Genomic DNA, 22623 nt, shown 5'->3' on the forward strand with positions numbered 1-22623 from the left:
CATTCAAACAGCAAAATACTTTTTCTTTGGAAGCATTTTTAAGAGATGATGTTGAAGTTGTTTTGGCAGGGCTGGTTTGGCAGCCAGAAAGGATGTGACCTCCATTGCGGGCAGGGTAACTGTGCCAACACCAGCTTTATCTTAGTGGGAGACTTTTTACTGGTTCTTCCTGAAAACCCTTGGCCTGTTCCCCCAGGGAAGTTGAATAAGAAGATATCATCAGCTAAATTGTGACTTGCTTCAGGTGGGGACAATGAGGCTTTTGGCAAAAGGAAGGTATAGACACCATTGATTTACTCATGTTCTCAATTTGAACTGAAGGAAGATTTGTGTGTTTCAGCTAATAAACCAGAAAATCCAAGCGAGTAAGCAGCTGCAATCCAGCCAGAAATTTGTTGCTGTCTTGGAGTATGTTTTAGCCATTGGGAACCATTTAAATGAAAAGGCTGGAAAAGATAAGGCTAAAGGATTTCGTTTGTCATCTTTGACCAAAGTGAGTAAATATTTTTCTTGTCATTAAAATCATATTCCAAGGTATGTTAAATATTAATGTTAACTCAGTTTTGTCCTGAATCTGGAGAAAGGCAATCATTTTTAATGAGTAGCTAGCATTTTAACATCTGCTCTTGGTTACTCTAGAAACAAGATCCTGTTTAACAATATATACTTTAATGTTGGTCATAACAAGATGCATTCCCCCATTTCGGACCGCAGTGCTGGCTAGGTGGGGGCATTGCCATGTTCAGTACTTTGTTTCTAATGAGGTAGAACATCAGCATGCTGACTACCCCGATGTGAAGACCTCCTGGCTCGAAGAGGTGCCTGAGCTGCAGGCCCCTGGTTAGATGAAAGTTTAGATAAAGTGTGTTTTGTAGTTTTGTGCAGAGCACTGCTATATGGACCCTCGCCATGCGGTCAGGGCTGTAACTCTGCAGCATCACTTCTGTGATGGGTGCGCACGTGTGGCACTGCGGTGATTTCTTAGTGCTTCGTTTTGCTCTGGTGCAAGGTCTTTTACAACAAGTGGTACAATGCCATTTTAAGGTACAGTTTCAAAAGCAGAATATTAAATTGAAAGAGAGTGAAATTTGCCTGCAATGGTTTTACCCCTCCCCCCCCCCCCCCCCGCTCTGCTGGATGAATAGGGAAAGAAGGTGGCAGTTGTGATCGTTACTCTTTTCTGACAGAGATCTGCTGTACAAGAAGCATCGCCTCGCTCTTGGTTCTCTGCCTCTTCACTGACCTACAACTTGTGTGACATTAAGCTGAGTTTTCCATTAGTTTTATGGAAACTGCTTTCCCCTCCTCATCAGAATTTGCCATCAGAAAACATTGCTACTGAGCACGTGGGCTTTTTTCCTTCCTCCACCCAACAGTGGCATAGCGTCATATTCTTATCCTAAAAAGAAAGAAATAAATACGAATTTCCTAAGCTGCCTTGTACCTTTAACACTACTGTAAGATTATGTCTGATTCGTAAATAGAAGAGAGAAGGATTTTTATTGGTTTTGTAAGGTATCTTTCCCATCTGGAGACTTTTAATATATGAGTGAGTGATTTATAACTGCGGTGACAACTCTGAGACACAACTTGCTTTCTCTCTCTCTCTTTCATATATATATATATATATATATATATGTATATATGTATCTAATGGTGGCAATACCACATGTATCATAATGAAAAATGCCTACAAAATAATTTTCTGCCACAGAGCATCTTCCCAGATTCACTTAAGGAACTTTGCTATCTTTGTGAACACAGCACACTGCTTTAAAGTGGAAAGGAATAATAACTGTGTTTGGATGTCCAAAATCATTCCAAAATGCAATCAATTAGGATATCTTAAAAAAAAAAAAAAAGACAACGTGAGAAATACATACAACAGAAAAGAACAGGGAAGGGCAGTGGATATGAAAGTATAAAGCTGATCTTAATCAAGAATGTCTTTGAAATGGCAGATTGAAAAGAAGTTTAATTTCATTGTGTTTTATATTCTTGTCAAATTTACATGGGAGTTATCAACATCCCTGCTGTTCCTTTCTTTTTTCTTTTCTTTCTTTTTTCTTTTCTTTTTTTCTTTTCTTTCTTTTTTCTTTTTCTTTTTTCTTTTTCTTTTTTTTTTAAAGTATAATAGCTCAGTCTGTCAATTATTGTTCTATTCTATTTGCAGTTACCTCTGTTGCGGGGTAAAGAGAGGACATTCACCTTGCTTCATGCCCTTGTGGAACAGATCTTCTTACATGAGCCTGATCTGGCCAAATTTTCTCAAGAGTTGACAGAATTTGAAGCTGTACCAGATGGTAAGAGGAGGGAGGGGAAAAAAAAATCAACAAATGGAAAGTGAAGTCCTTCAGCTTCTGTGGAAACTCCCATTCTCACAATATGAATGATACTTATTAGCGTGTTTTTCCCTCTCTTCCTTTCTAGCTTCCATGAAAGGCCTCTGTGCTGAAGTTGATGGTATGTAAATGTGGTTTCTAAATTCAGAGAAATATTTTCATATGTTGTGCAGTCATTTGGAATAGGTTTTCATTGCACTTCTGTAGTTTGTAAAAGGTGGTAAAGGTTCAAAACATTGAGGTAAAGTGTTGCTATGGTGATACTTAATCTGCCACATTACTGTGAAATATTAAAAAAAAAGAAAATAATGAAAGTGTGTCCAGATGGTTTAGAAATACAAAAAATATACTGCCCATGGTAAATAGAGTTTATCATAAACTACAAATATTAAGTGATACAAGTGCTCCATCAAAGTTCCACCTGTGGCGGAGTCTCTGGGAGCAGGCAGTGCAGCAGGAGAAACCTTCCTGAAATTCAAGAACCAAACTGATCTCCTTCTCTAGAACGGAGTCCAATGTTCATGAAGTCAACAGGAGGGGAGACAATAAGATTGTTCAAATGTAAGGTAGATTTTGGGAGATGTTTGCAATTTGCTGTTGAACGGTATCATAAGCTGACCAGTGAATTCTATGGGTTTTGGATTGAACCCTTGGGGAGCTGATAGAGAAGGTGTACATGTGGATGAAAATGACTTGCGTTATGTTGAAAGTTTATAAAAATCTATCCTTTGAAAATGTGGCATGGGTGTTAACTGTAACTACAGACCAATATATCATATTTCAGCCTCTGACTGACATTTGATACCTGAATGACAGTTGCTCTCAGCTTTCTCTTTGAAAAACCCTTGTACCTATTCTGCTGGGCTTTGGGAGTCAGCCAGGCATGTAGCTTGAGGCTACTAAAGTGTGCTTTTATTCTGTTCCAAGAAATTCCAATCAACTTTTTAGGAGGCATAAGTAACTAAAAATAACAGTATTTACCTTCAGTCACTTGTGTTCTTCACTGGGGACAGTGTTGGTAGCAATTCAAAATCACTAAATATTTTAAAGACAATTTTGGAAAGTCATGGGTAAAGCGGTACAATGGGCACAGTACCAGAAACTTTTGGGAGCTGTCAAAGGAGGTGAATCATGGGAACTTGAGGAGATTGACTGGCCTCCTCCCTCCGTGGATTCCTGATGGGGGTCAGCATAGTCACTTGTATCTTCTGAGTCCCATCTGGCAAGGCAGAGAGGGAAAGAGATGGACCAAATGCCACTGAACCAGCCTTTCTCACCCCATGGTTCGAGGCACATCCTGGAGCTCATTTGCTGGAAGCACAAGAGGGGGAGGATACCAGACTGCAGGTTCAGGACCAAAGCCCTGGAGCCAAGGCTGTATCCTCTTCTCCCCACATTTCACACCACAAGAGCTCCCACAGTAGCAGTCCCAATGTAGTGCTTAGGGCCAACTGACATGATTTCTTACTGTTAGATAGAGTAGAATTGTTGTTCTTTTATCTTTAAAGGAACCCTGAACTTCCTACAGAAAAACGTAGGGTTGAAGAATGTTATTTTCATTGCTAATCCTGATGCTCACAGCTAGGAACAGTCAGATTTTCAGCTGCTGCATAACCATACTATTGACCTCTTCGTTATTCTGTGGTTGCTGTGATGTCATCACGTACTACTTTTTGCCATAAGCCCCGTGCCTCTTTTAGGATTTCTATTTCAAAACAGAAATTAATATTCCTGATGAATATATTATAGACCCATATTTTCCTAAATTTTCCAGATGTCCTAGATTAGGCATTTGCAGTCCTTTGGGCACAAGTGCATGCTAGTAAAATTTCTCATTTGCTTTTCTTTTGTTAGTTTTAAAAAAAGAATTGGAAAACATTATTCAGTGGAGACGGCTTCTTAAACCCAAGACAATCAAGGCAACACCCCAGGAGTCACAGTTCTGCAAGGAACTAAAGGTAACGTTGTTATAACCTTGTTGTGGGCTGGAGGTAAAAGATGAGTAATCTGCTTGGTTTGTGCTGAGACCTGCCCTGACAAGAGAGCCAGGAGCATCTGAGGGAAAGTGGCCTTTTATTCCCCTTTGATAATGTCTCATACTATAAGCTGCAGCATTGGAAGGGTTTTGCAGAATTTTGGCATCTCTTGCTTTTGCTTCACAGGCAAATGGGCTGGAGTGGATGAGGACCAGGTAGCCCCATGGTTGCCCATGATAAGCACTTTGGAATAATAGCAACTTTAAAGTATATATGAATTTGTAATAATTTTCTCTGTCCTCAGACAGAAAGGAAAATAACATAGAGAATCACAGAATCATTTAGGTTGGAAAAGATCTTTAAGATCATCGAGTCCAATCGTTAACCCAGCACTGCCACGGCCACCACTGAACCATGTCCCCAAGTGCCACATACGCATCTTTGAAATATCTCCAGGGATGGTGACACCACCACCACGTCCCTGGGCAGCCTGTTCCAATGCTGGACAACCCTTTTGGTGGAGAAATTTTTCCTAATATCCAACCTAATCCCCCCGGCACAACTTGAAGCCATTTCCTCTTGTCTCCTATCACTTGTTAATTAGGAAAAGCGACCACTCAAGGGCATGCCTGAATTGTGAATACAGGTTGGTCTAAGATGATTCTGCCCATGCTAGTGAACGTGACGGTTTGAGAGGCAGCTGAGCAGGCTGTAGGAAGCCCAGTTCTGGCCAGGAGCCAGCAGAGTCACACACAGGGCTTTCTCAGGTACAGACGAGTTAACTGATTCTCGATGGCACTGCTGTGCTGGTTGTGAACAGGGCTACTTCCAGTACAGGCATTCCCCGCTCTGTGGTGTGCACGTGTTCACCTCTGCTGCCCCGGGTCCCTCTGCGCTGGGTAGTGCCAGCGTCTGCTCAATCCGTATATTCCCTTCTCCCTTGGAACACCTCAACAGCATGCTGCTCCAATACATATTGTCAAAACCACATAGGTTACAAAGGAACCATGATTAAGAATTATTTCAAAAGTTAAGTTTCTAAGGCCCTGTTTCTGTCTCCTTAAGAGTCAGCAACTGGGAGTGTTTGCTCCACATGCAGAAAGGCTCGACTATGCCAAATGCGGGTGGAAACTGGGACCTTATGATGTTTATCTAGTTCTGCCCATTTTAATAGATTTAGGTAGTGTCATTGGATGATAGAGTAAAAAAAATTTCTAACGTTGATGTTTCTTTTTTTTTTGTCTTTGATGTCTTAATACTTGCAAGGAAATCTGTGCACTTGATGTATGCTTATCTTTTGTGAAATGTGAAATTTTTGTGACATAAAAATTTTGACTTGAATTATCTTGTTTTCACTGCTGTTTAATTCCTGCTTTAATATTATGCTTCTATACCAAATTAAGAAGTTTTATTTTATTACAGGATTTAATTCAGAAATATGAAGGGGATCTATCCCAGCTGTCAAAAAGATGTGATGAAATGAAGAAGCTTTATAGCAACATACTGGTACATACCATATTTAAATGCAATGCAAATAAATCTACATTTCTTTATAGAAAAAAAAAAAAGGGGGGGTGGTGGTGGAGAAAGAACTGCAAGATCTTCCCATACTTCCACATGCTCTACAGTTATACTGTCCACAGAAACTGGGGGGAGGAAATAACATCTAACAGTGGTGGAAAGTTTTGAATGAAAATCTGACTTTTATTTTTCTTGAGGTCTTACAGCCTGCTTTTTAAAGGGTCTGTGGCCCAAATATCAAAAAGAAAAGTGGATGTTCATCAACTTTATAAATTCAGTGAGTGTAACTGTTGAATGTTTTCAATGCGTTATAGAAAACGTTAGAGAAAACCCGGTGTTTTCTGGTTCCTACTCGCAATGGTGTCTTTGGCTGGTAGACAGCTGCAAATCTGTTACTTGGGCTGAGGGTTTCTTAAAGTGACAAGCTTATAGTCCAGGGCACTGATTTAGCTACTGGTATTCGGGTGGGAGGGACACTGGGATAGAGTTGTTAGTAGCAGCACAGATCTCTAAATGAGCAGAGCAGAAAGGAAGCTCCAGCAGAAGATTTCTGATAAAGAAACCATCTGTTCTTGTTTGTTCCTGTTCTATTCACCCACACTTGCACTGGAGAAGCACCTAGTTTTCTTAATCTTTTTTTCCTCTGAACAGAAGCAACCCATCTAGGTCCAATACACTAGAAAATGTTTTTTGGGTCAGAGGGTCACACCAGAATGAATGATAAAAGCTCCACGCTGCAATTCTCAACAACATAGCATGTACATTCCTCGTTTAGTACAATGCTCTTGGAGTGTGATAGAAACTCAGGAGGTCTCTGCTATGGGAACAGTATTCTCCGGCAGATAGTCACACTAGGAGGCTTTAAGGAAAGGGACAGATTTGCTGAAATGCAGTGCTAATCTCTGAAACTGGAATAACTGCTTCCTGGTCCTGTGATTAGGACGTGGTTTTAACTGATGGTTGTAGGTTTTGTTCTGTGTGGTTTTTTTTTTTTTTCTTTTCTTTTTTTATGGGGGTGAGAGATTAAAAGTACAGAAGTTTTATGACAGGCAAATGTTGCACAGAAGATGCAGCCAGGAAGACCTTTGGGGAGCTATCTGAACAGACAGAAGATTAGCAAGATGTTTGACCAAGGAAATTTAATTACTAATGTTGTACTAAAAGCAATATTGTACCAGTGTGCAGCATTTCTTTGTGTCTCTTGCAGCCTTTAAAAAAATAGGAAAAACACCTCAGTGTAGCAAGCCAAATTTGTATGTAGCACACAGACCAAGAAGTTTGTACCAGGCCTTCAAAAAAGGTTGCAGGACTGGAATAAAGCAAGAAGAAAAAAAAGGTGGAAAAAATAGTGAAAAAAAGAGAATTTACAATCAAGTTAAATGAGTGGAAATGGTTGGAAAGTATGCAGCAAATTTAGACATGAGATGATCTGTGCTGTAAAACCTTGGGCCAGGGGGCACTTGCATGGGGTATTGAAGAATCTGACCCATTTTACCTAAAAGTCATCCTCAGCAGGGAATTAGTGTTGCGTGGCTGGTCCTGCTTGCACGTGGTGTCATGCCCAGCGAGCGCTGGCTGTGCCCTCCTGAATGTGCACCTCTGCCATACCCCTCCTGCACAGGCGGTTGCCCTCCAGCTGTGTACCCTCAGCCAGGAGGCATTACACAGGTGATGCTGTGCTACAGATGTATGTGTGCGGCTCTTTGCTTGCCTTTCTTCTGTTGGAAACTTTTATCTGAGGCTCTTATTTGCATCTGAAGAGGATTTCATTTTCCATGTAGGTGGAAGTTTCCTCAAGTTTTAACCCAACTGGTTTTGCCCTCCCTTCCCCATTATTCTCTAAAGTTAGGCATTTAATATATTTCGTTCCCTTAGAATGGATTTTTTTTCTTCTGAATAATGTCATTTCTAGGCAGATCTTTTTGCATATTTATAAAGTAGCAAAAATGTAAAGCAAACATAAGATAGGATGGGTGATCAAAGACCAGACTATCATCTCAATAGCACTAGGAAGGAATAAACCAGCTTACCTGGGGGAATATTTGATCTGGATATGTGTTGTAGGTAGCCATGGAGATCATGTTTCACATAAAACAAAAATCCACAGGCCTACCTTTATGATTTTATATTCTGCTTATAAAGTCAATAATGACCTTGGCATGTGACACTTCTATGGGATGAACAATAAATTGGGGATAGCTGCCTGTGGTATAGCTGTGGGCTATCAACTTCTCACAGATGGTCATTAGCTCCAGGAAAAGCCTCTCTCATTACTGTTTAACTGATGGTACACCATAGGTGAGTGGCGAGGCGTGCCAAAGATCAAGGGCTTGGAGCACCCAGGAGGTGCAATTAGGAAGACAACAAGCAAAACTATTAATCAGGTGTCACTGGTTAATGTTAAAGTTTTTGTGATGGGATTATATGCAAGTGGTTGTTTTTACTGTGTTGCTGATTTGCAGGCAGAGGAGTTGCTCCTAAGAAGGGTAGATGATGTCCAGGTGAACACGTGTAGGTAACGACACGTACCTGTCCAAACCCTTCAGTCTATTTCAGTTGCGATCTGAAATCCTGCAATACAACTTCATCACTGCTCGGCCTTGGGAGAGTTGTATCCCCCTGGTACAGAGCAGCTCTCACTTACAGCCAAGATAACAACTTGTCGTAGCACAAGATGCCTTTTGAAATTTTTTGATGGAGCTTTTGGAGCACGTTCTTGAAATTTGTTCTGCTCAATTAGAAAGTGGTTGCAGGCAGAGCTACGTTCTTTAACTCATTGATCCCATTAAGGGGGAATCTTTGAAAATGATGACAAACCTCTGGAATTAAACCTTAGCAACAGATTTAATATCAAAAATCCTTTCCTATCCTGGAACTGGAGAACATATGTGGAAGTGATTTTAATTAATGCAGGAATTGCTCTCTTAGTACTGAACTTTGTGGTACGACTGCCTTTCACCTCTGTTTTTATAGCAGAGCAGACACAATGTCAATATTGTTCATGTCTTTTTCAAAAACTTTCCATCTGTTCACCGTTTTCAGGTGAAGGAAAGAACAAGGAAAGGCGGCTCTCTGACAGATTACTTCTTCTCCCCAAAATGTCTGCATCCCTGTGAATAGTTTTGTTTGTTTGTAAAGCAAAATGACAGAAAAGGAAAACTTTTTGGCTTGAATGTGCTGCTACCATGCCTACTGTGGAATGTAAACCATTCCCCTAATGTATGCATTTCCTTTTATGAATGGGTTTATCTAACAAACTGCAGAGCCAGAAAATGTCACGATTTACTGATTTTTCTCCTCTTCAGCTGGAGATCTGTAGTTCAGCCAAAGAGACTGAGTTATACAGAAACACAGGTTACTGAGGTGATTCAGTGACCGCTCCTGGGGCCACTTTTACTTGGAATTGTTTGCATCTCAGCTTGCTGGAGATTTTAGCTAGCTCTAAGTTTTTGGCAGTATTAATATTATTATTAATGAAGCTATTTAACTTTCATCTTGCTCTTTTAATTTCATTAAGATAGTGGACATGGTTTAGATTAGTTTGGTTCTACTAATTTAAAATATTCTTCTCTTTCAAATTTACAGGTAAAATTTGGGGAGCCACAAGACCTAGACTCTCAGGAGCTATTTGGCTGGGTATCTTCATTCATTAGTGAGTTTAGGAAGGCCTGTGCTGAAGTCGCACCATAAGAACAACACACATCTTACAAAGAGGTGAGGGAAAGAGAAGCCCAGAAAACAATCTTTAAGTTAATTGGCTTGAAAGTTTCTCTACTAATAAATAGCACAGAGACGGTATATAGTCTGTACACAGCATACCTTGATTTTGAGAGATATTAAATTTATAATGTGTAATTTGTAAGTGCTATTTGACCTGTAGGATTGCAGATCACTTATAAGTCTCTCCCTCATTTTTTCTGATGTATGTGCTTTTGTACCTTGAGATGCCTGTATATTTATAAAGGAGGCACTATTAACATTTTTTAATTTCTCTTTTTAATCTTTTCCTTTGATACCCAACTTTCTGAATGAGTTGAGTTTTAGCTGTTATTGTCAATGAATAAGTTCGTGCATGTTCATCTGATTTTTAATTACTTTTGCTGTAGTTTTCTAAATTATACTTTACAAGTTTTATAAAGAAATGGGGAGCTGTTACCCACAGAGGAGAATATTTAGTGAAAATTCTTGTTTGTCTTTCTGGTATTAAAGCATTGCAGCCTTAATACATAATTGAGAAAGTGTCTGGCTGGCTGTTTTGTGTACCCCTCCCGCCACCCCCAAAGTAGTACAGTAAAATAGAGCTTTTAATGGCTAATGTCATGCATTCAGGTAAAATACTATAGAAGTCAATCAATATGTAAGATTTGCATTGGCAGAAAGAGAAAAAGAAGAGAAAAATATCAGAGAAACAAAATAAAAATGTGTCATGGGGCATCTAAGTAATGGATGCTGGAGGTAATTATCCATAGTTTTCAAAAGAGAAAATACTGCTGTTGCATTTGCTTGCTTTTACATATTTTTAATTAGAATAATTATCTGGAGCTCAAATATACAAGAAGAAAAGGAGACCTATAAATGCAAAGACAAAATGGATGTACTTAACATTGAAAGCAGAAAATTGTTCTAAAATGTCATTGACAAAATTTGGCATTTTCTCTACCAGTTTTGCAAACGGTGTTTGAGAAAAAGTGTATTACCTGACTTAATTTAGGTCTGACTGCCCAGGTCTCACAGTGTTTGGGCTTTGACAGAAATGCTGAACACTCTCTGACTTCAGCGCTAAAAGGAGTTAGGGCTGACTCCTCTGAAAGGCTTAGAAGCACCTACATCTAAAAATTACATTATCACAACCCCCTCTCGGCTGGCATATAAAAATTCTCTATATCCAGCGTTTCATTTGCTGTTCTAGACATGAGCACTGCTGAACATCTAGGGATTTAGGGAAAGGTCCGTAACGAACCCAGACACCCACCAGGTGGGTGCTGCAATATGTAGATTTTTAGTGCTGGTCATGTCAGACAGTAAAGGACAACCAGCAGGAATACAGAGACTCTTGGACACTGGAAAGTAGGGATAGAAGCAGCCCAAGATTTTTTTCTTGTCTTGGCCTCAGTACTTTCAAGGGCATTGCAGGCTGTGGTTCCTGGGAGCTCCTAGCTTCTGCTGTGCCAGGACTGGCAGCACACCCCTGTATGAAAAGGCAGCAAAGCATTCCTGCAGCTGTGTCCACCGCCACAAAGGCAAGGGCTTCTTTCCACATCATCTCTCTAAAGCTGCTGAGGGGCTGCAGCTGAACCCCTGCCCTCCAGGGGTGCTCCTGTTTGGAAGCCAAATCCGCTCCCGAGGGCAGGAGCGTACAACTTCTGTGTCAAAGAAATGAGCAGGGATCATATGTGCTGTTTTAAAATGATAGTTCCCACCTGTATTTCGAGGAGTCACTGAGGAAAGGGAATCCTGCCCTGAAAGATTCAAATCCTTGTAATCCTCCTATTTAAAGGAGTGCTCTGGCCAAAATGTGCACTGAGCAGGCAGCACCTCGTTCCAGACCAGTGAATGATAACCCCAGTGAGATGCCTTCAAGAGGAGGCATCGGGCATTGAGCGACTGCACTGATGAGCAAAGAAACAACTGTTGTTCCAGCTCTGTGAGAAGCAAACCTGGCCCCAGCTGTGAATGCCGCTGCTCCACTTCTGCCTTCCATCCACCCCTCGTCTTAGAGGATGCCTGAGATCTTTGAGGAAGAGGCTCAACAGACTATGCATTTGGTATGCTCACTATCACCTTCCAGGCGCCTACCTGTCATATGTATACAAACTGTCTTGTGTGAGGTAGAGGGTGCTGAGCTAGAGCTGTGCATTGCAGCAGCAGCATAGCACCCAGTGGGTCCCCTCGGCTTTGTACTGCCCGTGGTGCTGCCGTCCGCAGGCTCTTGCAGGTCTGCACTAACAAAGTGCATCAGTTTGGCTTCTCAACAGTCTTGTCTGGACTGTGCTTCCAGTTAAGGACATGCAGTTGTGTTTCTCAGAGGCAAAAGGAGTAAAATAAAAAGCAAATAGCAAAGTTAGTACCCCTGGTACTTATTTTAGGGAAAATTATTTACAGATGCAAATAAAGGGATTTAATTTTATAGAAAACATGTTGGCTGCATTTGCCTCAAGTCAGCATCAGAGCAGTGACATCTGGTTGACGCTGAAATCAGTGGCAGCTATCTATGTACCAGAACCTACGGCTTGCATCGCTCACTTCTGACAGAAAGCGGAAAATTAAATTCCTTGTTAATTTCTTGCATCTATATCACAATGCCGTATACAGTGCATGTACGTGCACTGTAAACAACACTTGCAGTTTTTGATGTGCGTTGTTACTGCTCCAAAATCTGAACCATCTTCATTTATATGTGAATCATGTAAGATAATCCTGAATACAAGTGCCATTTCCATGGTATCAAGATCCCTGCATCCCTGAACAGTATTCGTGATGGTCATGATAAGTTTCATGTTTTTCTACCGTTACCTTAGCTCAGGAGTCCTGGGAAGTCTCCTTTAACTAGCTTTCTCTCTCTCTCTCTCTCTCTCTTTTTCTTTTTTTCTTTTAATTTTTCCATGACTCACTATTTTCCCCTAGCACCTTTTCTCTATTATTATATCTAACAGCTTGTACTTGTTTTATAGCTCAGCTGGCATGGCCTCTTCCAATTAAAAATATATTCTACACAGTAGTTGATATCTGTGTCTTTGTGTGAATATCCTGAAGCATTAATTTAAAAAATTAATGTCCAAATACCTTCTTGGCTAGATGTTCTAGCCCCTTCAGAGAGCACGGAGCTTTCCTATGGAGTGGGAGCTGACTGAGGAGACATGTTTAAGTTTTCTCAAACAAGCTATTTCTTCAGTGCCTGTGAGTTTCAGAGGTCTCCTGATTTATATGTAAAAGTAAATAAATAGACTTTGTTCCCAATCTCATTCTTTTTTTCCCAAGTGTTACTTTGCATAAGAATGGGTCTCCTAGAGTCAACTGCATTGCTAACTTTTAGTGAGATAGAGTGATAATTGCTAGACCTCAACGTTTACTTGGAATTGCATAGACAAGCGCTAAGCCTCTGTGCAGACAATGTCCTTGGAACCCTTCCTTGGCAGCTGACGGTTTTATCCTGCAGACCTGTAGTCATAAAAGTCACAGTGTCAGGTAAGCCTTCAGTCTGTGGAAACAAATACAACTGGGAGCACTCCGGCAAGTAGCAACCTGCAGGAACTTTAGTATTTTTACACTTGGGTTGTTTGTTTCCCTATAAACCCCAGAAAGCTGATGTTTTGCATATTATGAAATATGAAAGCTTAAAGATGATGTTATATGAGTAGTTATGCTCAGTAAAGTTAGCACCAATATTTGGTTGTGTGAAGTAAGGCTGTGGGTCGGACACTGCCCTGATTTTTCTTTCGTGACAGCTCAGCTGTGTAAGGGCCTCTTGCTCCAGGAGGATCATCTCTCTTTCGATAGTGAGTTTCTTTAAAATTCACACTGCTGCTGCTATGTGTGCCACTTCAGTGAGGACAGGAAAGCTGATTTCTGGATCTCATATTAGACATGAGCTGTCTTCAGCAAAAGCGTGCCTGAGAGAAGCCCCATCCTCTGGGACTGGAGCTCCCGATGGGAATCCCTGGCTTTATCCACTTGCCCAGTGTCTCAGCGTGCTCAGATCTGCCCCAAGAAATGCGGTAAGAAATGGAGCTTGGACAGGCACGGGTCACTGCATTGACTTGAGCTCCCAGAGGGGCCAGTGTAACATGTGTACCAGCACTCACAAGGGCTTTCAATGAATTCGCTGTCTGAAATACAAATATTTTCCCCCAGAGGTAGAAATTTTCCCAGAGTTTCTTCAAACCAAAAAATGTAAAGAGTTGAGATTGTCCAGCAATAGACTCAGTGGGAAAAATTTAACTTTCACAAACGGACAATTATATCCTAGGACAATGGCTATCCTTTTCTTTCCAGTTTTTAATTTTTTTTTCTCCTTTCTGATTTGAACTGCCGGGCAACAGGCAGAGTGCACCTGCTAATTTTTATAAATGAATTTTTTATAAAAGAAAAATCAAAATTGTGGTCACTTGGAAGGTGTTCTATGCATAAAGGCTTTGAAGTCACTTATGTATGATGGTCTCCTAGTTTGAATTAATGCTTTTCAAATAAAAAACACCGATTGTAGGAGAAGAAAAAATTGTGTTAGACAAAGCAAATAAAAACATGGGGTCTCTAAAAGGGAACCTGTTGGGCGTCCACTGTACCACTAAAGCCTGAAAGTATTCTTAGAAAATACTCACTCCTGTGCTTAAGAAGGTGCTGCTAATGACTCAAAACCACAAACTAATATCAAGCTGCTCGCCTTAAAGAAGAATATATTAAAAAAATCAAACTGAGGGGCTGCTTTGATGAAGTGCTGAAGTGCTCTGACTCAAGCAGGGACTCAGCAAGCTCTTGGTGAGATCCTTCCCTGCATTGCTCACAGAAGTTTTGCTGTGGATATTCATAGAACCAAGATTTCATTCCCTGATTTAAAAGATGTTTCCAGACTGCCAAAATGCTTGACTGTTAAGTTTTCTTACCAAACTAAATGCAAATCTTTCCACTGTTGCTGCTCACTGCCCAAGTAGAAAGTACCAAAAGTTGAACCATCTACTTTATTCCCGAAGTAACAAAGAAGGAAGAGCCTTTGAATGGCAACTCTAACTCGGGCTCATGCAGGTATGAATACTTTGTGCAAATAAGATTTTATTGAGCATTAACTTGAGTATTTCATGGCACAGCATATTACTGCAGCTGATGCAATACGTCTAAGCAGCAGACTGCACTTCCTTGGGTATACATTGAAATGATTGCAGGGACTGCTAAATGTGCTTAAGCCTTACACTTGCTGCTTGTTTACCCAGGGATGAATTTTGCCCATTGAGAATATTTTAGTCAAGGACAGTCAGCAGTAATTAAACAACAGAAAACTATGAAGTAGGTAAATATTGCTTTATGCTCATTTTACAAATAAGACATTTGAAACGAAAGGTTTCAGGTGCAGATTTTAAGTCTCTGGATGCAATTTAAAAATGCTGCAATGTGTTTTGAAACATAAATAATTGAGACTTTTCTGCTTGCACAAGGATAGATAACTGGTGCTGTATGCTATGGTGATGTCATTTGCTCACTACAAAAAGAAAATAACCCTAAAGGTTATTGACCATAAAGATCAAGTACTATCTGAGCATATTTATACCAAAATTCTTGTAGCTCGTAGAAATTTTCCTGAACAAGCTCTACAGGACTTGGTCTGAAAGGATGTTTTTATAAGTAGAAATTTGCTTGACTCAATTTCAAAACAGGAAATTGTCTCAGACAGTAAATAATTCCTAGATAATATCCCAAGTTGCTGTCATTGATGCTTAAATTGGTTTGTTATTTGGAATCTTGCCATTTAAAGCAATCTGATGTCTCACTTTGTTGTCAGGAATTAAGCTGATTAGGAAAATTAAACCCAACCAAAATCCTTTTGATTACGGATTTACTGAACTTGCCCTGCTAAAGGACAACCCAGCTGCGATGACTCTGCTCTCCAAGCTGAAGAGACACATTTGATGGAGCAGCCGCGCGGAGCCAGCCTGTGGCACGCCAAGCTGACGGATGATCCTCTGGCTCTCGCAGCCTCTCCTGTAAAGGGACTGATTGTGCTGAGGCCGTGTGGGTGTTCTGGGCAAGACAGACATTTTAGGGAATGAAATTCAGACAACAGTTGTGATTCACTTCAGTCCTTCACACCTCTTCCCCTTGCAGCTGTGCAAAAACTGTCAAGTGTTAAACTGAGCTGTGCATAGCACAGGACTGTCCAGAGATGCAGAGAGTCGGTTGGAAGGAGGAAACTTAAGTGCCAGGCGCTATTTCAAGAAACGTTTGTGTATTTTTCTATCAAAACCTGTTGGTTAAAATACAGAACCACCACTGGCAGAGAGGCCAGCCCTTATATCTACCTCTCTCAAAGAAAAGGCTTTTGACTATAGGCTGAGGAGCTAGAAACCCCAGACCCTGATTTCTGTGAACATGGTGACTACACCCAGATTTTGTATCCAGTTCTGAGGACCAAATGCCCAAAAGTTATGCAGAACCTGTGTTTTAGGTGAGTAAATCCTTTCTATCAATTTATCTCTCCCTTTCTGCAAGCAGGGAGGCTGTTCTGATACCCTCCTCAAAGGGCTGGAATACATGCAGAAAATAGCTTCTGTGTTCAAGCTTTTTCACCTGAATCTTTTGAGACTCAGATAGCTGTTTGAGTTCATCAAGGTGAACCTTAATATCCTGTAGAAAAACTCTGAGCAGCCATAGAGAAAGCTCAGTGCAAGGCAGCCAGTGAAATTTTGTTGTCTGCTGAAAGACAGCCAATGTTTCAGGCTGAAAATCTCGTAGATTAGGATTGGCATAACACTGGGAAACAGGACACTGCATGTTAAGAAATGACTTTTGGAATGGAAGTCTCAGAGAAGGACACCCTTGCCAAGTACTTTGGCCTCAGAGTGATTACTGAATGCTATTAACTCTTCAGAAGTATTTACTGTTTAGACATTTGTTTAATTTTTTTCTGTTGTTGTTTTTTTTTTTAATATATATATATATATTATTTCTTTTACATATTTTGATAGCTTCATTGGAGAGGGCAGGAGAGAAAAAAAGAGTTTTAGCAGAACAAGTGATGGAGGCTGGAAGGCACCTCTGGAAGTCATTTACTCCAGAGCAGGGTGCCCAAGACTGTGTCTGGTGGGGTTTTGAATATCTCTGATGATGGAAAAGATGGAGAGGTCACAATTTTTTGCAGAGTTTAATATTTCTGGAAGTTATTACCTGAGGCCCAAGAGAAAGACAGAATGTGAGCTCAGGAGCCTCGTTTTCTTAAGAAAGAGGGTTAAAAAAATGACAGCAGATTGTCACCTGGGAAAGACACCCACCAGCCCAAGGGAGAGAAATCTGTGCATTTGATAGACTTGATTCCTTGGCTGTGAAATATATATATTGTTTTCTTTCTTGCATCTTTTTGAAGCATTCACTACAACCAAGAAAATAGGTATTTATCGTTCTTGACGGCTTTGCTTGGACAGAATGAGAAAGATCTGGTTAAAAATTACTCAGTGACACATTCAGGAAATTATTCAAACTTAATGGAAAAATATTTTTAAAAACTTGATCTTTTTCTATCCCAGAGGTGGCTGCAGTTCATCTATAAGTTCTAGATTACATGTAGTTAATTATACAATGTTGGGGTACTCTGGGATAAATTTGCTTTCCTTAGAAAGTTTGGAGGGGATTTGAAGGAAGACTTCTAGCCCAGCTCCTGCAGTGCTGTGCTTCCCGTGCCCTGCCTGATCATCTGCCATGGTATCCTCTTGGTTGGTCCTTGATGGTAAGTGCATGATTTCCAGGATATTTTCTGTGGGTGTGGTTTGCAAAGCATCACGTACACTTACAAATAATAGTGAAAAATGCTATTCATGAGCAATTGTGAGGATTTATCTTTTGGTTTAATGGACAAGCCTTGCAGGACACGTAGGGAATGTGTTTTACCCTTCATACTGCTGGCACAATTTTCAGGTTAAGAAGAAATGGAAGGATGGGAGATGGAAAAGAAAAATTAATGCTTCTGTACTGCAGTAGTGATGTATGCACAGTGCAGAGGAACACTGCAAATGTGGTGTCAAGCTTTATAGAGGGCTGAGTGCTGAAAAATAAGGATGTATCTAACATGGTCTTAATATTTCATTCAAACGTCAGCGTTTAGGGATTTTTTGTCCTCATCCATGTATGCTACTTCAACAGGCGTATTTGGAGGAGTCTAGTATAAACACCTGGGGAATGACTGCTTATGTATAGCTGTCTCCTGCAAAAAACCAAACCAAACAAAAAATAGCAGAGCAAAACATTGTAATCCCCACTGTTTTTCTTGTCACGTAATTTCTGTGACAAGAGCAGTTTTAAACATTTATAGGGACACACAAACAGAAATCTCAGATGTGAAATCACTTAAACTATGTTTTAAACACCTGACCAAGGAGAAAAATGTTTTCCTGTTGGGATTCTGTTTTAGAGAGGCGCAGGAGAAGCACTGGTTGGGCTTGCTGGAGGGAAGTAAACCTTGGAAGAAAGTTTTGGATGTCTTGCATGGCTTTGCTTTGATTAAAAATCATCACAACATTTAACCAGATTAATAAATTCCCATCTGCTACAAAGGTTAGGTTACTCATACTTTACATTTATCTCTGTGTTGCTAAATTACAGCTGAAAATCATTATACCAACTATTGATGTCAGAGAGAAATGAAAAAAAAAAAACCAAACCCAAGCATCCTGCATCCTTTCTTCTAAAATTGTGTATTAAGCTTTACTTCTAGATCACTTTAGGTAATGGTACAGATACAAAAGAAAGTGAAATTTGGTCCTGAATCCTCGAGCAGGCAACCAAGTGTCACCGGTACAGTAAGAGATTTATTCAAGCTGCCTGAACAGTTGGGTAAGTTACACAGTAGTATTTCCTTTCTCTGATCAAAAGACTCATTTACTCATTTTCTAACCCACTATCAATTGTGAACTACAAATACTAGAACTGAATAGACACTTCATGTTAAATATTTTGCAGATTTAAGTTATGTAAATTAAACACACTCCATAAGTTAACTCCACAATTTATTAAAGAAAATGTACACTGAGATTATAATATTTTCTATCCAAATGATCTGTTAACCAAAAGATTAAGTTAAGAAAATTACACACTGGTTTAAAAATATGTATGTTTTGGGGAAAACAGCAGAAACAAGGTTTGGAGAAACTGGTGTCCTGTGTTTGAAAGACTGAAGTAAAATTTGGATGCTTTGAGGTACTTTTGCACATTTGCAGTCACAAACAGTTTCTGGAAAGAAATTTGTAAATGAAATTTTTAGAAGAATTGGGGTCAAATTTTCTCTTCTTCCTCTAGTGCTGCTGATCTCTAGCAAAACAAATAAAAAAAAAAAAAAAAGGGAAAAAATAAAAAGAAATGAAAGTGGAAATGTTAAAACTGACACAACAAAACAAACGTCAAGAACTTTCTTTGGAAGTTTGTCCTTCAGAAATTAGCCAGCATTTAGTCATGAAAAGTCTGTAGACAAAACAAACCTCTGTACTTTTCTCAAAGGAAAGATTAATTCAATCTAAGACCGTTTCTTTCTTTGCAGTGGAAAGCACACTTTTGGGAACTGATTCCCAAATAGTTTTGTTTCTTTAAATCTTTTATTCAGTTAATTAATTTTAAAGAAATCCTTTATTTACTCAGCTTTGCTCATTTAGGCTTCTAAATGAAGCTTCTTTGCTTCATTTAGCTCCATGCGGAGCTTTCCTGTGGTGGTTGCAACAATGATAAAAAAATGCTATGGCATGTTTCTGTCCTGGCTGCCAAGGCATTTCTAGAGATCTGGAGGGCTGTGCCCAAATTCGGAGATTTGCTCTTATGATAGTTATTTTAAGATGAGAGGAGAAAAACCAGCTACTTGAAGGTACCATACTGAGATTTTGATCTGTTTCCCAATAGTGTGTGGATGTAGCAGGACCATCTGATATGACCCATGCTGCAAGGAGGTTGGAAACTAGTCCAAGCAGCAAATGGATGCAATGAAAGTCGGTAAGTTAAAAAATGAAACCTACAATACATATATAAAACCTTCTGTTAAATTGGCACATCTCAATAGATGGCACTAAAAATCCTGATGCCAAGCCATTCCCTGTGGCTTCCTTCCTGAAAAGCATCACAAGTCTGCCGGTCAATCCACTGCCTTTAAATATCAAACAAGCAGTACAACCAATGGACAGCCTCTTAACTCACTATCCAAGACACTTCTTTTAACACAAATTATTCCCTCAGCAATGCTATTTTTAGTTTTTCATTGGCCCTTGCTATAAAAACCACTCAGTGAGAAATTTAGCTGGCTAAACTCTCCTGAGGGGAAGTAATCTGTGTACCCTGATTGATGTCAAAGAAGATGCACTAAATTACATCACTTCAGGATCTAATTTTTCTGTGGTTTCCTTGACACCAAATTAGCAAACTATAGCCACAAAATGTATTCAACAGTTTAAGCTAAATTGACTACCAGCACATTGCCGAAGCCTTTGCAAAACCCATGCTGAGTTCACTGAAACCACCTTGCTCAGGGAGATGGGCTCCGAAGCTCTGAGCAGGGAGCAAATCATGTGTCTTCCCCTTCCCTCCTGCTAAAAGGGAAAGCTTTTCCCGCTAGGCTATTTTTCTGGTTTTCTGACCGTATCATCTGATTTTATTCCACTTTGGCAAAAATTGCACTTCTTGCCTCATTAAAATGCAATTGAAAAATCTAAGACCATTGCATAGGTCAGCACAGCGCTTCGCAAAATTATTTATTTCATAAAATTGCACAAATGTATCAGGTAAATTAGTTTAAAACACACACCAAAGAAGGAGGTTTTTCTAGACATGAACTGAAATGAAATAGTAAAACAAGAATTAAATTTTGCTTTATAAAAAGTTATAGCTGCAACTACCTGCTATCAAGACAGTTAATGTATGTAAATTGATTTTATGGTCTTAATCCACCAAAGCCCTGTTTTACAAGAGGGTTAAACATGTAAATTAGAAAGAGATTTACGGGAAATATTTTGAGTAAAGAAAAAAACAAGAAATATTAAACCATTTGTAGACAGCCCAGCCAAAATTAATGATGAAATTTACTGGCCTATTGATGTTGCTATTGACTCCTAGCTAGGATCTATGAAGGAGTAAAAAGAATCTAGAGGGTCAGATTTTGCTCTTGGTTTTACACTGATGCAAATCCAGACTAAGCCTACTGGGCTCAGTGTAACAGTGTAACCGTGGAATATTTCCAGCTATCCATCAAAGGGTGACAGCAGAAACATGCTGCTGTAAGGAGTCCCAGGATCTGGCCATAAGCATTTCAAACCCTGATCTGCAGTTTGTGCTTGGGCCTGAAGTGTGCTCAGGTTTGCAGTATCGGACACACAGAAGGTTTGGCTGCACAAGAAATGCTGAATAAAGACCTCAAATGCCAATGCTGTCAGCATATCTGACCAGTCTTACCTTTACGCCCATGCAGTCATCCTGCTGAGTTCATTTTCTTAATCACCTTCTAAAATTCACACAATATTTAAAAATTCTGTTCCCGAAGATGGCCATCAAAGCACAAATTTATTATAGCAGAGTGCCAGGGAAATTAAAGAAACCCAACAAATACAAGTAGACAATTGTTTTATGTTGGTTTCTCTGTTCTGCTGCTGCAAAAGTTTAAGAAAACAAAGACGGAACAGCATGCAAAGAGGTACATTAAAAATAGGCGAACATACAGAAAAAGCTTACTTAAAAAGCTTAGATTAAAATAAAGCAAGGAAAACCTAGGCTTGATTCTACATCTGTCTTAATCAAATAGCAAAATCTTTTGTTCTTTTTAGTCATTCCAGCCATATGCATGTGTATGCCTGAAGATTTTATTAGATTCCTATAGGATCTCTTTACATTTTATGCCTAAATAAATGAACTGAAAATTTCTTTATAAAATATTTACAGAATCTTCTTAAGAACCATTAAGCTCATTAGCCAGGTGAATTTGTTTTGGATTTGGCCAACAAACTGTTTAACTAGCTGAGAGCCACAGAGCCAGCTGTCTGAAAGGCAAGTCAGCCTGTACGGGAGCCAACAGCCAGATGGAGATGACAGCCAGCTCGGGAAATACAATATTTAGCCTGAAAGAATGTCAAAAGGCGGTAAAAAGTCTGACCACCCAGCTCCACAAACTCAGGTTTGAATCCTCATCAGTATTCTGCCTTCGACTCCAGGCTCCGTGCCCCTCTCCCCGCCGCTGCTCCCGCACCGGTTCACCTGTGAGTCCTCATTAGGGGGAGTTCAGCAAAAAGCCAAGTGGAGCAGCGCCGGAGCTGGGAGGTTCATCCTAGGAGGAGGCTGATGGATGCTCAACCAGCTCACTACAAAACCATGTTACACATTCAGCAAACAGAAAGCTCAGCTTGACAGAAGGGAAATCTAATTAGGATAAAGAAAAAAGAAAAGAAGAGGAAGGAGGGCTCCTGTTACCGAGGGGTTAGTAGAATTCATTAGGTCTCTAGACACAAGGAAGAAGCTCAAAAGCAGGAGAGGAAGTCTGAGGCACATTGTTTCTCCCTTTTGTAAGGCAAATGACTAATTATACAAAGCAAGATATTTTTTTTTCCAAACAGATTTGAAAGGTATCATGCAATATTGATACAGAAATTGTATTTAATGCAGGTTTACAAGCCAAGAGGTAAAAGAAAATGTAAATGTAAACACGGTGTTTTCTCCTTATTCTCCCTGTGGCTCTTCCCTTTGTCGGAAAGATGCCTAGCATGCCTGCCTCAGTGCAGAAAGTTCCCCGTGAAAGGGCAAAATACTTCCAACTGGAGACAGTTTTAGGCTTCTGCAGTATGTGTCCAGAAAGGGAAAGACGCTGGGAGCTTAATCCAACTGAATTTCCGTTCTTGAGCATTGTTGCTATTTATTTTATGCATTTTTCTTTCAAAGGAAGAAAAATAAAATCCCTGTTAGAGGGAGCTGGATCGATATGAAGAAATTCTTTGTCAGAGAAAATAAGAATGATCATTAACCTTGCTGCTTATGAAATAAATGTAAACTTCACTTTTCCACTTGTCTTTCCCATGGCATCCCCAGCAACCTTCCCTCATTTTGCCAGCAATTAAAGCTCAGCCCAA

At 39.9% G+C, this 22623-nt stretch overlaps 1 protein-coding gene across 1 annotated transcript in view; it reads left to right on the top strand.

The window, feature by feature from the left end:
* Positions 1–12215, top strand: part of LOC119154782 (formin-F-like) — a 34580-nt gene extending 22365 nt beyond the window's left edge. The window contains exons 12-18 of the mRNA XM_037402687.1: positions 341–493; positions 2174–2303; positions 2431–2463; positions 4197–4300; positions 5741–5824; positions 9425–9553; positions 11480–12215. Coding sequence (XP_037258584.1) covers positions 341–493; positions 2174–2303; positions 2431–2463; positions 4197–4300; positions 5741–5824; positions 9425–9529 — 609 coding nt within the window. The 3' untranslated portion in view covers positions 9530–9553; positions 11480–12215. The remainder of the gene's footprint in view (positions 1–340; positions 494–2173; positions 2304–2430; positions 2464–4196; positions 4301–5740; positions 5825–9424; positions 9554–11479) is intronic.
* The last annotated feature ends 10408 nt before the right edge of the window (positions 12216–22623 follow it).

This window comes from Falco rusticolus, chromosome 10 (genome assembly GCF_015220075.1).
Source record: "Falco rusticolus isolate bFalRus1 chromosome 10, bFalRus1.pri, whole genome shotgun sequence".
NCBI classification, from domain to species: Eukaryota; Metazoa; Chordata; class Aves; order Falconiformes; family Falconidae; genus Falco; species Falco rusticolus.